This window comes from Capra hircus, chromosome 7 (genome assembly GCF_001704415.2).
Source record: "Capra hircus breed San Clemente chromosome 7, ASM170441v1, whole genome shotgun sequence".
Lineage (NCBI taxonomy): Eukaryota > Metazoa > Chordata > Mammalia > Artiodactyla > Bovidae > Capra > Capra hircus.
In genome coordinates, this window is record NC_030814.1 from 107,821,804 (window position 1) to 107,838,439 (window position 16,636).

The following is a 16,636-nucleotide window of genomic DNA, read 5'->3' on the forward strand; positions in this document are numbered from 1 at the left end:
CCCAACAGACTCCCTGTCTAAAACTGAGCTCCTGATTCCACACCACCCCCAAATCTGTTCTTCCTATAGCTTTCCTCATCTCAGTTGAGAGAACTTTCATCCTTCTGGTGAGCACCTGAGCCAAAATTCCAAATGTCCTCAGCAACTCCTTCTCTCAAACCACACAAAGCCTCTCTCAAAGCCTCTCTAAGAGCAAACACTGGGGTTCTCTCTTCGAAACAGTGTCAACCATCCAATCTCGTGCCTTTACCGTCACCGTCACCCCTTTGGTCTAAATGCAGCTGCAATAATCTCTCACCCGCACCACTGCGATGGCCTCCTGACTGGTCTTCCATGTCCTACCCCATACAGTGGATTCTCAGACCGGAAACCAAGTTATTGTTTTAAAATGTAAGTTAGAGAAACTCAGTCTTCTACTGAAAGCCTAACTTGAAAAGGGAAGTCCTTACAACGGCCGAGAGGCCCAGCAGTGTCGGCCCTGCCACTTCTTTGAGCCGATCTCTTCTACTTTCCTCTGCTTCCTTAGATCCAGCCAAACAGGCTCTTGCTCTTCAAGAGCACACACCAGGCACACTCCCATGTCTGCTCCTTTACGCTGCTTGTCCCCTCTATCTTCTAAAAGTATGACTGTGTTTACTTTGGTTTTGGCTGTGCTGGGTCTTCGCTGATGCACGGGTCTTCCCCAGCTGTGGCGAGCAGCGGGTGCTCTCTTGCTGCAACGCATGGGCTTCTCATTGCAGGGGCCTCTCCTTTTGTGGAACTCGGCTTCCATGACTTGCAGGCTCAGCAGCTGCAGCGCGTGGGCTCAGGAGCTGTGGCTCCCAAGTGTCAGAGAGCTGGCTCAGTAGCTGTGCCACGTGGGCTCAGCTGCTCCGTGGCATGGGGGACCTTCCTGGATCAGGGATCGAACCCCTGCTTCCTGCTCTGGCAGGTAGATTCTTTAGCGCTGAGCCGCCAGGGAAGCCCACTCCTCCTATCTTGATACTGCCTTTCTCAAAATATCTGTAGGACGAACCCCCTCATTTCCTTCAAGGCTTCTCCAGATGTCACCAGTCCCATGAGGTCCTTCCCTAACTATTCTACTTAAAACTACAGCCTGACTCCTAACCCCCTGCACTTCTGATCCCTCTCACTCAGCTTAATTTCTTCCACATCTGCCACATTCTAACGAATGACATAATTTCCCTATTTGTTATGTTGATTATCTTCCCTGGTTTTCCTTCAAGCTCTAGGAAGAAATATGATCATCTGCAATCCTTAAATAATGAAAGAAATTTTTGCCTGTTTTGCTCACTAGTATGTCAAGTTCAAGAGAGTGCTTAGTACACAGCTGGCAATCAAATTTTCCTTTTGGCTGTGCAACTGAAAGCATGGCATCCTAACCACTGGACCACCAGGGAATTTCTAGCAATCAAATATTTGTTGAGTGAATAAACCAATAAATTTAAGATAAAGTTGGGCATTATATCTCAATAATAGATTAACGTTTCATTTCATTGTTAGTAAAACGATTCTATTTCAGATTTTGGAAAACATATAATATTTCGTCACTTACCTATTTCATATAACAACCGTAAACACTTAAACCCTACAATCCTGGATTTTAGGGGACTAGAGAAAAACATTTTATATTTCAGTAAAGCAAATCAGCAGTATTAATGGCACTGTCTTCTCCAAGGAATCCACTTTCGGTCATCCTTTATCTGTTGTAAAAATGATAACTGTCTAGGGATAAGCACGTGCGTGCTAAGTTGCTTCAGTATGTCTGACTCTTTGCAACCCTGTAGACTATAACCTACCAGGCTCCTCTGTCCAAGGGATTCTCCAAGCAAGAATACTGGACTGGGTTGCTGTGCCCTTCTCCAGGCCGTCTTCCCCACTCAGGGACTGAACCAGGACCGCTTACGTCTCCTACATTGGTAGGCCAGTTCCTTACCACTAGAGCCACGGGAGAAGTCCATAGGCACAAGCAGTTGAATATTATTATTAGTTTTCCTTACTGTTTCTATCTCATAGTGAACAGTGGCTAAGATATCATTTAAAAATGTATTATTGTCTGCATTTCCTAAGTTAAAAAAAGCAGTCATGTTCTCTCAAATTCTCAGTCTTTCATGCACAGTGTATTACTGAATAAAAATTATACTTACACATCTTGAAATTCTTCTAGAGTTTTTTGTGGTGTAAACACATTTAACAAACTAATTATCTGAAAAGAGAAAATTAAACCTCAGCATGTTAAACAACTCTACTTGACTATAAAAATTAAGTTTAACATTAAAATGTATTAAAAACTAGGAAAAAAATCACAGTAGAGCTTTGTAATTTTATCATTGTTACTGCTTTTACCAAAACATTCTATTACACATCATTTCAAAGTTAAATGATTAGGATTCTCGCCTTGGAAATAAGATGCACTTTTAATCAAATTAACTTTTATGTGTCCCTGGTAACTTATTACAGAATTTTGACACAATGCTTTCAGCTTTGAACATAAAAAAGTATCAATTACAAGTAGCAAAACACTAAATAAAGCAATATGTTAACTCTGAAAACTTAAATACAATGTGCAAATTTCTAGAAAGTTTTTAAATATGAGGGCTAATGGCATCCGGTCCCATCACTTCATGGGAAATAGATGGGGAAACACTGCAAACAGTGGCAGACTTTATTTTTTGGGGCTCCAAAATCACTGCAGATGGTGACTGCAGCCATGAAATTAAAAGATGCTTACTCCTTGGAAGGAAAGTTATGACCAACCTAGATAGCACATTCAAAAGCAGAGACATTACTTTGCCAACTAAGGTTCGTCTAGTCAAGACTATGGTTTTTCCAGTAGTCATGTATGGATGTGAGAGTTGGACTGTGAAGAAGGCTGAGCACCGAAGAATTGATGCTTTTGAACTGTGGTGTTGGAGCAGACTCTTGAGAGTCCCTTGGACTGCAAGGAGATCCAACCAGTCCATTCTGAAGGAGATCAGCCCTGGGTGTTCTTTGGAAGGAGTGATGCTAAAGCTGAAACTCCAGTACTTTGGTCACCTCATGCAAAGAATTGACTCATTGGAAAAGACTTTGATGCTGGGAGGGATTGAGGGCAGGAGGAGAAGGGGACAACAGAGGATGAGATGGCTGGATGGCATCACTGACTCAATGGACGTGAGTCTGAGTGAACTCCGGGAGTTGGTGATGGACAGGGAGGCCTGGCGTGCTGCGATTCATGGGGTCGCAAAGAGTCGGACACAACTGAGCGACTGAACTGAATTGAACTGAAGCTTAAATTTCAGTATAATAAAGATGAAATGCCTCACAGTATTATGTATTTACCTAAAGAGGGTTCAAAAACTGACCCCATCGCAGGCTTTGGTCTGGGTACTCCAATGTTAAACAATGAATTCTGCTACTTGAGCATTAAAAACACATCATCAATCATTTCAAATGACTGAGGGAAAGTTGAATTATTCGGTATAAAAGACTGAAGGTTGAAAGGGCTGGATAGCCAATGGGGAAAAAAGAAAACTGGATTCATAGTTTAACCTTTACAACAAGATAAAGTTAAAATGGCACAAAAACTTTAAGGCATGAAACCATGAAACGTCAAAATATAGATAAACATCCATACAACTCTGGTATAGAAAAGTCTGTTCTAAGAATGACAAGCAATCTACAGGAGTTGATTACGTTCAACGACGACAAAAGTCAGTATGGCAAAAACAACCTGCTGCTGCTGCTGTTAAGTCACTTCAGTCATGTTCGACTCTGCAATCCCGGAGACTGTGCGATCCCAGAGGCGGCAGCCCACCAGGCTCCCTTGTCCCTGGGATTCTCCAGGCAAGAACACTGGAGTGGGTTGCCATTTCCTTCTCCAATGCATGAAAGTGAAAAATGAAAGTGAAGTCGCTCAGTTGTGTCTGACTCTTCACAATCCCATGGACTGCAGCCTACTAGGCTCCTCTATCCATGGGATCTTCCAAGCAAGAGTACTGGAGTGGGTTGCCGTTGCCTTTTCTGAAAAACAACCTAAATTAGGTCAAATGGAAAAGAAATGAGGATTGATAGCTTTAATATCAAAGATCTTCTCTAAACGCATAAGGAAGAAACCAACGTGTGGTCAATCACTCAGTCATGTCTGATTCTTTGTGACCCCGTGGACTGTAGCCCACCAGGCACCTCCGTCTATGGGATTTCCCAGGCAAGAATACTGTAATGGGTTGCCATTTCCTACTTGAGGGGATCTTCCCAACCCAGGGATTGAACTGTGTCTCTTGCATCTCCTGCATTGGCAAGGGATATGTTTATAAATATTTTAATGTTTCATGCCTTAAAATTTAATTTAGATTTAATTTTTTGTTCCATTTTAAGTTTATCTTGGTGTAAAGATTGAAGTGTGAATCCAGTTTTTTTTTTCCCCTTGCATCTCTTCCATCTCCTGCATTGAAAGAAACCAACAGTCCTAGAGAAAAATGGACAAAGGCCACGGAAAACAAACTCCCAAGAAATAAAAATAAAAGGTTAGTAGAGATACGGAGAAGGCAATGGCACCCCACTCCAGCACTCTTGCCTGGGAAATTCCATGGACAGAGGAGCCTGGCGGGCCATAGTCCATGGGGTCTCTAACAGTCGGATACGACTGAGCGACTTCACTTTCAGTTTTCACTTTCATGCACTGGAGAAGGAAATGGCAACCCACTCCAGTGTTCCTGCCTGAAGAATCCCAGGGACGGGGAGCCTGGCGGGCTGCCATCTATGGGGTCGCACAGAGTCAGACATGACTGAAGCGACTTAGCCGCAGCAGCAGCAGCAGAGATATGGAAAGAAAATCAACCTCACAAAAAAAAATAAGGTATCATTTGTCATCTATCAGTTTGGTAAAGTGAAACAAAAAAATCAACAATATGTAGTTCTGGAGTACTCTGAAATAAAAGCCATACTCAGATACTCAGTGAAAGTGTAAAACTGATAGTCTTCCTTGAGGTCAATTTGTCAGTATATATTAAAACCAGAAATGTGCATACTTTTTGACCCAGAATCTTGGCCAAAGAATTCACCTGTATAAGGATGTTCACTGCAGCACTGCTTATAGTAGTAAAAAATTGGAAACAATCTAAATAGTTGTGTTTTTTTATGTTTAAAAAATTTTTTTTAATATAAATTTATTTTAATTGATAATAAGTAATTGGTTAAATGAATTACTGTGCATTTGGACTAGGTAGCTATTTAAAAATGGTTTATATCTATGTTCATTAATGTACATGAGATCTAGCAACATTTCACCATATTTTAAGAAAAATTTTTTTTACTTTTGTTTTTATGATGTACCCAAATGAATACAGAGTTTCAGAGAATAGTAAGGAGAGATAAGAAGGTCTTCTTAAGTGAATAATGCAAAGAAATAGAGGAAAACAATAGAATGGGAAAGACTAGAGGTTTCTTCAAGAAAACTGGAGATACTGAGGGAACATTTCATGCAAGGATGGGCATGATAAAGGACAGACATGGTGAGGATCTAACAGACACAGAAGAGATGGCAAGAATACACAGAAGTGGACACCGGACATCCTGGAGTATGAAGTCAAATGGGCCTTAGGAAGCATTACTACAACCAAAGCTAGTGGAAGTGACAGAATTCCAGCTGAGTTATTTCAAATCCTAAAAGATGCTGCTGCTAAAGTGCTGCACTCATTACGGCAGCAAATTTGGAAAACTTAGCAATGACCACACGACTCTAAAAGGTCAGTTTTCATTCCAATCCCAAAGAAGGACAATGCCAAAGAATGTTCAAACTACTGTACAATTATGCTCATTTCACATGCTAGCAAGGTTATGCTCAAAATCCTTCAAGCTAGGCTTCAGCAGTACATGAACTGAGAACTTCCAGATGTACAAGCTGGGTTTCAAAGAGGAACCAGAGATCAAATCGCCATGACTGATGGATCATGGAGAAAGCAAAGGAGTTCCAGAAAAAACATCTACTTCTTCATTGACTATGTGAAAGCCTTTGACTGTGTGGATCACAACAAAATGTGGAAAATTCTTAGAGACGGGAATACCAGGCCACCTTGCCTGTCTCCTAAGAAACCTGTATGCAGGTCAAGAAGCAACAGAACTGGACATGGAACAACAGACTGGTTCCAAATTGAGAAAGGAGTATAACAAGGATGAATATTATCACCCTGCTTATTTAGCTTATATGCAGAGAACATCATGTGAAATGCTGAGCTGGATGCATCACAAGCTAGAATAAAGATTGCTGGGAGAAATATCAAGAACTTCAGATATGCACATGATATCACTCTAATAGCAGAAAGTAAAGAGGAACTAAAGAACCTCTTGATGAGGGTGCAAGAGGACAGTGAAAAAGCTGGCTTGCAACTCAACATTAAAAAAAAACCTAAGATCATGGTATCTGGTCCCATCACTTCATGGCAAATAGATAGGGAAAAAATGGAATCAGTGACAGATTTTCTTTTCTTGGGCTCCAAAATCACCACAGACGGTGACTGCAGCCATGAAATTAACAGATGCTTGCTACCTGGAAGGAAAGCTGTGACCAACGTAGACACAAAAACCTGCATATTAAAAAGCAGAGACATCACTTTGCTAGCAAAGGTCCATAAAGTCAAAGCTATGGTTTTTCCAGTAGTTATGTACAGATGTGAGAGTTCGACTATAAAGAAAGCATCAAAGAAGTTCACCAAAGAACTGATGCTTTCAAGTTGTTGTGCTGGAGAAGATTCTTGAGAGCCCCTTGGATTGCAAGGGGATGAGACAGTCAATCCTAATGGAGATCAACTCTGAATATTTCTTGGAAGGACTGATGCTGAAACTCCAATCCTTTGGCCACCTGATACAAAGAGCTGACTTACTGGAAAAGATCCTGATGCCGGGGAAGACTGAAGGCAAAAGGAGAAGCAGAGGAAAGATGGACAGACAGCACCACTGACTCAATGGACATGAATCTGAGCAAACTTTGGGAGATAGCGGAGGACAGGGGAGCCTGGAGTGCTGCAAAGAGTTGGACATGACTTAGCAACTGAATAACAAATAAAACAGGCATTGGAGAAATTAAAAACAAATTCAAATCACAGACTCAAAAGATTGAAATTATCTTTGTTTTTTGTCCCTACACCAGAAAAATCCAGCAGAAATGTCACAAAAAAAGGAGCCATATGGAGCTGAGTGGGATCTTAGATACTTATCCCCTCAACTTTGCAACAAAGAGAAGTCAGACGGGAGGGGGTCTCCAAAGCCCCTTCTAGGCTTACCATCTTATAATCTTATAACATGACAAGGCTATCAAAATCATGTTCCACATAATATTCAGGGATCAGCAAAAGAACATGAAACGTGACTAAGTACCTCATTTTCTAGAGATACACTGTTTTTCCTTACAATGTACAAGGCTTTGATTTCTGTGCCAAGTAGAACTACCTTGAATAAAGCATCATCTAATAACAATTATTTCCATAAATAGGAATATGTAAAAGCTACTTATAGAACAGTGTTTTCCTAAAAAGTATTTAACTATTTCTCAATTTGTCAAGTCAATACTCTTGCCATTTTATTAAATGAAATAGTGAAAACCAAACGGTAACAAGAATATTCCCATTCCTAATGAGTGACCTAAATTCCTATGGACCACAATGCCTCTTGTTGACTCAATATTCCCAATGTTGATTAACAATTTTATCAATAAAATATAAACATTTAAATAGTACTTTTACCACTAGCTTACCCTAGGTCTAAACTCACTGTATCTTCAAAGACCGAGAAGATTATCACATATCATTGACAACATTAAAGTATACAGTGGAAACACAGACATTACTTACATTTTTATGATTGACACATTTTAAGAGGACAAGTTCACGATATGCTCTCTTTGCATGAGTCTGATTCTGAAAAGGACGGCTTAGTTTCTTGACTGCAACATTTATCCCAAGAACTGTATCAAAAGCAGCACTATAATTAAGAAATATAATAAGCAACCCATTAGGATAATTCTGGAAAATACAGCAATGCAGAATGTACATTCAATATGCTATCTTTCTAGCTGAATAACAAATAAGGAAACATCTGCTTGCTTTCACTCAGGGTACTTCTGCACATGAAGAGCAAAGTGGGCTGGCTAACAGTGCAGGATGAACTGATTCCTTTCAGTGGCACCAGGTAATTTAATATACAGCATGTAAGTCTGGTCAGGAAACAAAATCTTCAGTTTAAATATGCCAATAAGTTGAAAAAACTACTGGTATCACAAAATAAAACAGAAGTATATTTTGGAATATCACAGTGGAGAAAATGGTTTGAGCTCCTGAGAAGAATGTAATATTATAAATCTAAGTTTTGATTGATTGTGTTTTTTCCTAGATGAAAGAATCTAAAACGAAAGCAGAAGCCAAAATCTCAACTCATGGTAAATCCCCAAGATACAAAATCCCTAACATAAGCAATTGCTATATACATAAAATCCTACTAGAAATACCTCTTCATATTATTAATACTATGATAAGAAATAAAATCTAGGGGATCTGTTTCTAGCATCTCAAGCTCCCAGCTGAAATTTATGATTCATTTTCCTTAAAAAAGTAGACAGGAAAAATTGAATACTTTGTGTACTAGCTTTAAGCTAGCACTAGCATCAGTTGCTGTTATTGTTACCTTCCAGCTCCTCACTGGGGTTCAAAGCTGCTAAAGACCATCTGAGAACCTAAGCACCATTTAAAACACTGTTTCTGTTTATTCCATTCAGTTTATGACACTGTTTACACTTATTCACTTCTGTTAATAATCTGTTTGCCAAGAAACTCAAACTTCATTCAATTTTAACTTTTTAAAATTGAAAGCTGTCGAGTTACTTTGAAATTGTTTTTTCTTTAACTCAGTTCACATTATGTGTACAGGTATACACAAATGTAAAATCACATGCCCACAGGCAAATATAATATTCATATAAATTACAAAATGTTAAAATTAAATCTGTGAAACAAATCATTAATATATATGTGTGATTTGTACACTTATATGTGTGTGTATACATAAAATTGCTGTTTTAGTTGCTGAGTCGTGTCCAACTCTTTGTGACTCCATGGACTGTAGCCCACCAGGCTCCTCTGTCCATGGGATTTCCCACGCAAGAAAACTGGAGTAGGTTGTCATTTCCTTCTCTAGGGGATCTTCTTGACCCAGGGAGTGAACCCAAGTCTCCTGTACTGCAGGCAGATTCTTTACCAGTGAGCCACCTGGGAAGCACGTATATATCTCAGTCTTAAGAATTTAAAAACAGACACATCTTTTTTTGGACAAAAAAGTTCTGTCCAGTGAGACAAATGAACCAATTCTGAATTACCTGAGCAGACACTTGTTCCCCACTCCTAGTTTCAACTCCAGGAGGAGCTATCTTCAATCATTCCTGGCTTTACTTCTCGTAGTCAGGTCTCAACTCCAAAAATATACTTTTATCACTCTTTCCTCATTTATCAACTTTAGAAATTATCTATTTACTCCCCATTATGAAAACTGAGGATTTAGTCACTTATCTGAAACCCCCAAGGACGTCTCATAGCTTTTTGTTCTCATGTTATTTTTAATTTTTACATTGGTCACCATTGTAACTTTAAATAACCATGTCTAAACTTGTTTCATCAACTTTTGAAGGAATTTCTTGCTGCCCAGTATGTAAAATGAGAATATTACACTTCATCTTCTTTTACTTCCAGCTCTCCACTCTCTTTCCCTCCAAATTTGTCTTAAATGGTCAAGTTTGATAACACACCTTTCAGCCGCTATAATTAGGTCTTCTGTGTTTCTTCTGTAGGAAGTGTCTAAAAGTTGAAAATCAGGATATGAAGTGTATGTATGTATGCACATGTAAACATTACTAACTGCAGAGTAAGGATTACATTTCATTTCTAAAGATCACATGATTTGCTGTCACTCATAAAAGAACAAGACTGTTTCCAATATTAATGTTAAATGGATTCTCTTCCTACATTCTACCAGTTCTCAAACCTCATGTTACTTTAAACTTATTTCCTTCTTAGATCATGACTTTTTCTAGCTTTTCTACTACAGGTTTCTAATAAACTTTTTTTTCTTATTAAGAGAAGACAAATATATCTCGCCAGAGCCTGACACTAGTACTTCCTACCTTCTCAAATTATCTATTGTTTGGAATCTATTCCATTTGGAGGGGAAGACATTTTTCTTGAAATTTCAACGCCTGATGTGCAGCTATCAGCCTGGGATTTCTTTTCACTGGCCTCCATTGTTACTTGTTATACATTCTTGTATTCTCTTTCTGGTTGGAATATATCCTAAGGGAATTTCTTCAGGAAAAAAGTGCATGGAAGATAAATTATCCTGCTCTTCCTTTATCCCTGATTGATGGTTTATCTTCTAAGTTTGAAGTCAATTTTCTCTTGGGATTGCCAAAGTTGAGTGCTGTTGGTTATGCACAGAAGGCTTGTGCCTGTCAGGTTTTCATTCTTTTGCTTCCTTTTTTGTTCCTTATCTCAATGATTTATCACAGAGAATCCTGCTTTGTCAACAACCCCAAAGTCCCCTAGTCACATCTCCTACTAATCACTATTCCCACTGCCCTCCAAAGATGGTAACTACTTCTGACTTTTATGAGGATCACTTCCTTGCTTTTACCTGCTAAACATGCATCTTTAAGATCCTGCATCATTTATTTTTGCCTGGTTTTTGAAACTGTGTTCGACTTCCTTCACTCAACATGGTGTTTGTGGGATACATCCATTGTTGTATGAAGCTACAGCTCATTCTGCGTCATTGCTCTAACACCCCTTCATTGTGATTATATGACATAATGTTTACAGATATATTGGCTGTTTTCAGTTTGCAAAGCATTACAAAAAACAAAGAATGGTCATAAACATTCTTGTACATGGTTCTGGGTACCCTATGCATGTCTTTTTAACAAGTAGATAAAGGGACTGCATGTTTTATTTTAGTAGATAATGCCAAATTGTTTTCTGAAGTGGTTTGTTCTACCGATTTCTAGGCATTTGGTTTTCTTGCAGTATATTCACCCTGTGTCCCATAAGGGGACTAAATATTTCAACAAAAGGGAGATCACAAGGGAAGGGGTGGGGGGCACTAATCCAGTTACAAGAGCCCTTTAGAAGCAAAGTTTGTTCTGGCTGGCTGGGAAGAGGGGAAAGTCAGAGAGGTCTGAATCCAGAGAAGGACCAGACATGCCATTGTTGCCATCAAGATGAACGTGGGGGGTCCGTCTTGAGAAGGAATGGGAGCAGAGTGGTCCCTGGCTGACAGACAATAAGGCAATAGAGACCCCCGACCTACAGCTGCAAGGAACTAGGTTCTGCTAAGAACCCTGAATGCTCCTGAAAGCAGATTCTTCCCCAGAGCCTCCAGATAAGAGCCTGGTCCAGTGACATCTTGATTTCAGCCTTGTGAAATGCCACGCAGAGAACCCAGGGAAGCCCACCCAGATTTCTGACCTACACAGAACTATGAAATTACACATGGCTGTTGCTTTGTTTTACATCCCTAGTAAAGTCAAGTCAAGTCAAGTCAAGTCAAGTCGCGTCACTCAGTCGTGTCCGACTCTTTGTGACCCCATGGACTGTAGCCTATCAGGCTCCTCTGTCCATGGGATTTTCCAGGCAAGAGTGCTGGAGTGGATTGCCATTTCCTTCTCCAGGGGATCTCCCCAACCCAGGGATTTGAACCCGGGTCTCCCGCATTGTAGACAGACGCCTTTACCGTCTGAGCCACCAGGGAAGCCCAGGTTATGGTAATTTGTCATGCGGCAATAGAAAACAAATACATCTTCTCTTCTGTATGTTTCTACCATTTTGTCTCCCCAGCCTTCATTCTGGATACTTTTCTCCTTAACTGTCTTTCAGATCACAATTCTCTCCTCAGTTATACTTATTAATAATATGCTTTTAAACCCACCTATTAACTTCATAATTCAATTACTATATCTTAAGAGTTCTATAATTTCTATTTAGTTTTTTAAAGTTTTCATTTTCCACCCAAAATTTTTCATACTGTCTTTTATCAACATAACATCATAGTTCTTTGGAAGTTTGGATCCAATAAGGCCAATAACTCCTATGGATCTATTTCTTTTCACTGTTGTTGTGTTGGATTTTGTGAATGTCATCGAATCTCCTTTTGTGACTAGTTATTTCTGACTATGTGTTGGACCTTGAACTTGCAAAATTGTCTGCTATCTAGAAATAATTTGATAACCAGTATGATGCTGTCATCCTCCAGGTAGAATTTACATTTATTTCTGCTGGATCTTCAAGGACCTTCAAACACTAGCAATTTGGGCTCATCTCTCCTTGGGTTCAGCAAATGAGATGATGTGAAGCTAAGGGCAGTGCCTGCAAGAGCCTGTTATTTTCTGGATTGTTCTTACTTCTAGCATGCAGCCCTTTATTGGGCCCAATTCAAAGCAAAGGAAGTTCACTAAGCCCCTTTAGAGGGCCCTGGACTCCAATCCCTATCTCCTATGGCCCCACAAGACAGTCCAAAGGACTCTCAAATCTCTTAGCTGCCCATTCCAGAATTTTCAAATGCCCTCAAGGTAAAGACCACCCCAAAGCCTGGGCTCCTCTGACTAGGCTTCTCCTTTCCCAGATCCTAGCCCAATAATTTTTCATTTACTTACTCACTATCTAGGGGCAAATGCTGAGCATGGGGATGGGGTGAGAAGGCTGGGAGACAACTAGCAAAACTGTTTTGCAGACACTTATTTAATTAACATCCCTATTTCCAGCCACCCATTTCATCTTTGTTTTCTGTATCTGGCATCTCTAGACCCAAAACCTCTCTTGAGTTCTACTATAGATAGGTTCTCTTCTTTGTGGCAAATGTCTCATCTAGTTATTCTCATTTCCTCTGCAGAAACTTGTTAAATGTGCTTTCATATCCACTGATTACTGCCCTCCTGGTCTCTTTGTTTAGGTGTTTGGTCCACCAATTTAAATAAGAAGTTCCAAAACATTTATTTTAGGGATGTAACTATTAAGGTCCATAAAGACACAATGATTTGCCCAAGGTAACTAAGAACTACTGCAATGAGGATTTGAGCTGGACTTAGAACTCGATTCTCCTGAATCACAGCGTTCCTATGCCTTATATCATATATCTACTTTATCACAAAAATTTTGTTGTGGGCATCATGTTCATTTATATATACTACAGAAAATAAGACAGTGTTAAGAACAGGCCAACATTCACGCTTATACAGAACCAGAGGAAGCAAAGAAAATAAGCGACACCAACCATTTCAAGTTAAGGTTGTAACTGTCACTTCTAAGCACTCTCAGATCTAATATTATACACTTTTTTAAAAAAGAAAGTTGAACACTTCATAAAAGATGCTCAACATCATTAATTGAGAAATGTGAACCAAAATTACAATGAGGTACCACCTCACACCAGTCGGAATGGTCATCATTAAAAAGTCTATACATAATAAATGCTGGAGGTGTGGAGAAAAGAGAACCCTTCTATACTGTTGGTGGGAATATAAACTGGTGCAGTCACTATGGAAAACAGTATGGAGCATATGCAGCTCCCATGTTCACAGCAGCAGTATTCACCACCTGAATGTCCATCAACAGACGAATGGAGAAGGAAGATGCGGTACATACATGGACACCGCTCCACCATAAAGAAAGAATGAGGCAACGCCATTTGCAGCAGCAAGGATGGAACTAGAGATTAACACACTACGTGAAGGAAGTCGAAAGGAGAAAGACAAATACCATGTGATGTCATTTATATGTGGAGACTAAAATATGACTCAAATGAACATTTATGAAACAGAAACAGACTCACAAACATAGAGAACAGACCTGTGGCTGCCAAGGGGGAGAGGGGCTGCGGAGGGATGGAGTGGGAGTGTGGGGCTAGCAGATGCAAACCATTATACCCAGAATGGATACACAACAAAGTCCTACTCCACAGCATAGGCAATTGCATTCACTATTCCATGAGAACCCATAATGGAGAAGAGTATTTTAAAAAAGGAATGCATTTACACGAACAACTGAACCATCTAGCAAACATTAACAACACTGTAAACCAACCATACTTCAATTAAAATTTTTTTTAAAAAGCAAAAAAAAAAAAAAAAAAAAGAAGTTAAACACTTCATAGAATTGTTTTGTAAAACAAATACTCCCTAGTGCTTTGATTAACAGCTTGAGATTTTAGACGGAGAGGAAGAAAACTGAATTTACATGAAAGAAATGTGCACACACTTTTCCTATAGAGCCTGTAACTATTTAATTCTACTAATAACTTAATTTTATAAATACTGCAAATGATAAACATTTTAAAACTTACTTCTTAACTATTTTACTAACAGTTTTAATGCACAACAAAAACAGAGAAGCAAATAAATCAGACAGTTGCTTTTACAATTCAAAATTAGGAGTCAAAATATTTTACTTGGATCTCAGCTCCTCCATTTAATCTTATATCAGTACCTGCACTTTAATTTACCTGTCCCTATGTCTTTATAAAGCTCTAGTTTAGATGATTAACAAGTTTTTATAAACCATGCATTATTGCCACTATGATATTTCTCAAAAATGTGAAACACACATATATTCATTTCACGTTGTTGCTATAACAAATTACCACAGGGTGACTAGCTTAAAACACAAATTTATTATCTCACATCCTGGAGCGTGCATGCGTGCACATGCGCATTAGTCCAGCATTTGGTTTAACCAGAAAGAAGGCTCTATTCCAGGCATGAACTGAGACTATCTGGAGTTGCAGAGCTAAGTCTTAAAAAGACTGGTCTGGATAGATCAGCAGGGTTGCAAAGAGTTCTCCAACCAGGAGATGCAGTGGGGACAGAAGTGATGGGCATGGGAAAGAGCCTGTCAGGTTTGCAGAGAAGGGACCACTGGAGAGAAGAGGCTATCTAAAAGTCGGGGCCTGATGCTGGGGATACTCAGGCCCTTCCAACAGTGACCAGGAAGAAAGGAGTCATTCCTTGAAAGGAACCATTCATAGTTTCCTGCTTCATCTAAACAGTAGAACAAGGTAAAATACCCTCTCCTTATGCCTTGTACAAAAAGAATACTTTTCTTTTGAGGAGTTTTTAAAGCAGAATGCCAATATTCAAGATGCTGTGCGAAACGGCCAGAAAAAAATCCTGCGAAGACAGGTGGGGGAAGTAGCTCTCTTGTCAGTCTGGAACTAGGACTGCCAGCACCGTCAGCGCTGCAGCTCAGGGGAACCGTGAAGTCTCAAGCCTAGAAGGAAGGTGAGGAGCAGTCACCCACCTTCCCGGCTGAGAGAAAGCCAGCACAGGCTCTGGCAGAAAGGAGCAGTAAAGTAATCATGGAAACCAGGCCTCCAATCATCTAGGCCCAGCTCTCGTGACAGCACCTCATCTAAAAGCCAACAGAAAACATCCCACACGTCTAAGATTAATTTTCATAATTGCACAAACATTTCTAAAAGAAAGTACCAATAATCTGAATCAAATTAGCTAACCCCTTTTACATGAATCAGCAGAGTTAACCCAACTAAAAGGTTTTGATTTGGTAATGAATAACTGGCTTGGATTACAAACTTAAGTGAATAATTACATCAAAGATTATAAAATAAACTGTTAGCTATGCAGGGGCTCCTTTAGAGCTACCTTAATCAGTTCAAAATAATGACTTCTTTCTTGAGGAGAGATGGGCAAAACTCATTTTTTGATCTTTCCTTAAAATAAAAATAAAAATTCAGGCTATGGAAATGGAATGTACAAGACATGAGATTCAGGATGGTGTTAAAATTTTAGCATCTACATGTATGTGAGGTGACAGTTGCTCCTAAAAATGTTAATAAAATTGTCAAAAAATTATTTAAAATGTTATTATTATTTAAATTCTTTTAAAATTATTTAAAAGAAAATACTAAGAGTTAAATGCACTTTCACTTAACTCTTAGTATTTTCTTTTAAATAATTTTAAAAGAATTTAAATAAGTTACAAAAAATGACATATTTTACTGGATAATATAAATGAAAATATTATAATATTTAATATATTAAATATAATATTTAGAGTATCCATTAAATGATAAATATCCTTAATTTAAGGCATCCTTCAGCTTACATTTTTTATTTTCAAAAAAATCACATAAACATAAAATAAGCCATTTTAAAGTGAACAGTTCAGGAACATTTAGCACATTCGGTGTTGTTCAATCACCACCTTTAAATAAACCCCCAAATTTTCATCACCCCAAAAGGTAACTCCATACCCATTATGAAGTCGCTCCCCATCCCTCTCCCTCTTGTCCTAGCTAACCACCAGTCTGCATGACCGCATTCTCGATGGATGTCCCTACTTTGGACTCAAACACTACTACCTTTCATGTCCGGCTTCTTTCACTTAACATGATTTTGTAGATCATCTACGTCACAGCATACATCAGTGCTTCATTTCTTTTTATGAATAATATTCCATGTACATACAGAAGACAGTTTGTGTATCCATTCATTTACTGGTCGACAGTTGGCCTGTTTTCACCTTTCAGCTAACTGTGAACAGTACTGTTATGAACATTTATATATAGTCTTTTTTTAATATCTCTTTTTAATTCTTTTGGGAATATATCTAGA

The 16,636-nt window shown here is 39.0% G+C and overlaps 1 protein-coding gene across 6 annotated transcripts in view; it reads right to left on the minus strand.

Moving 5' to 3' along the window:
- MAPK9 (mitogen-activated protein kinase 9) overlaps positions 1–16,636 on the minus strand; it is a 69,295-nt gene that overhangs the window by 34,695 nt on the left and 17,964 nt on the right. For all 6 annotated transcript variants that reach the window (XM_018051621.1, XM_018051620.1, XM_018051619.1 and 3 more), the window contains exons 3-4: positions 7,827–7,956; positions 2,148–2,206 (exon numbers count right to left, since the gene is read on the minus strand). In XM_018051621.1, the coding sequence (XP_017907110.1) occupies positions 2,148–2,206; positions 7,827–7,956 (189 nt within the window). The remainder of the gene's footprint in view (positions 1–2,147; positions 2,207–7,826; positions 7,957–16,636) is intronic.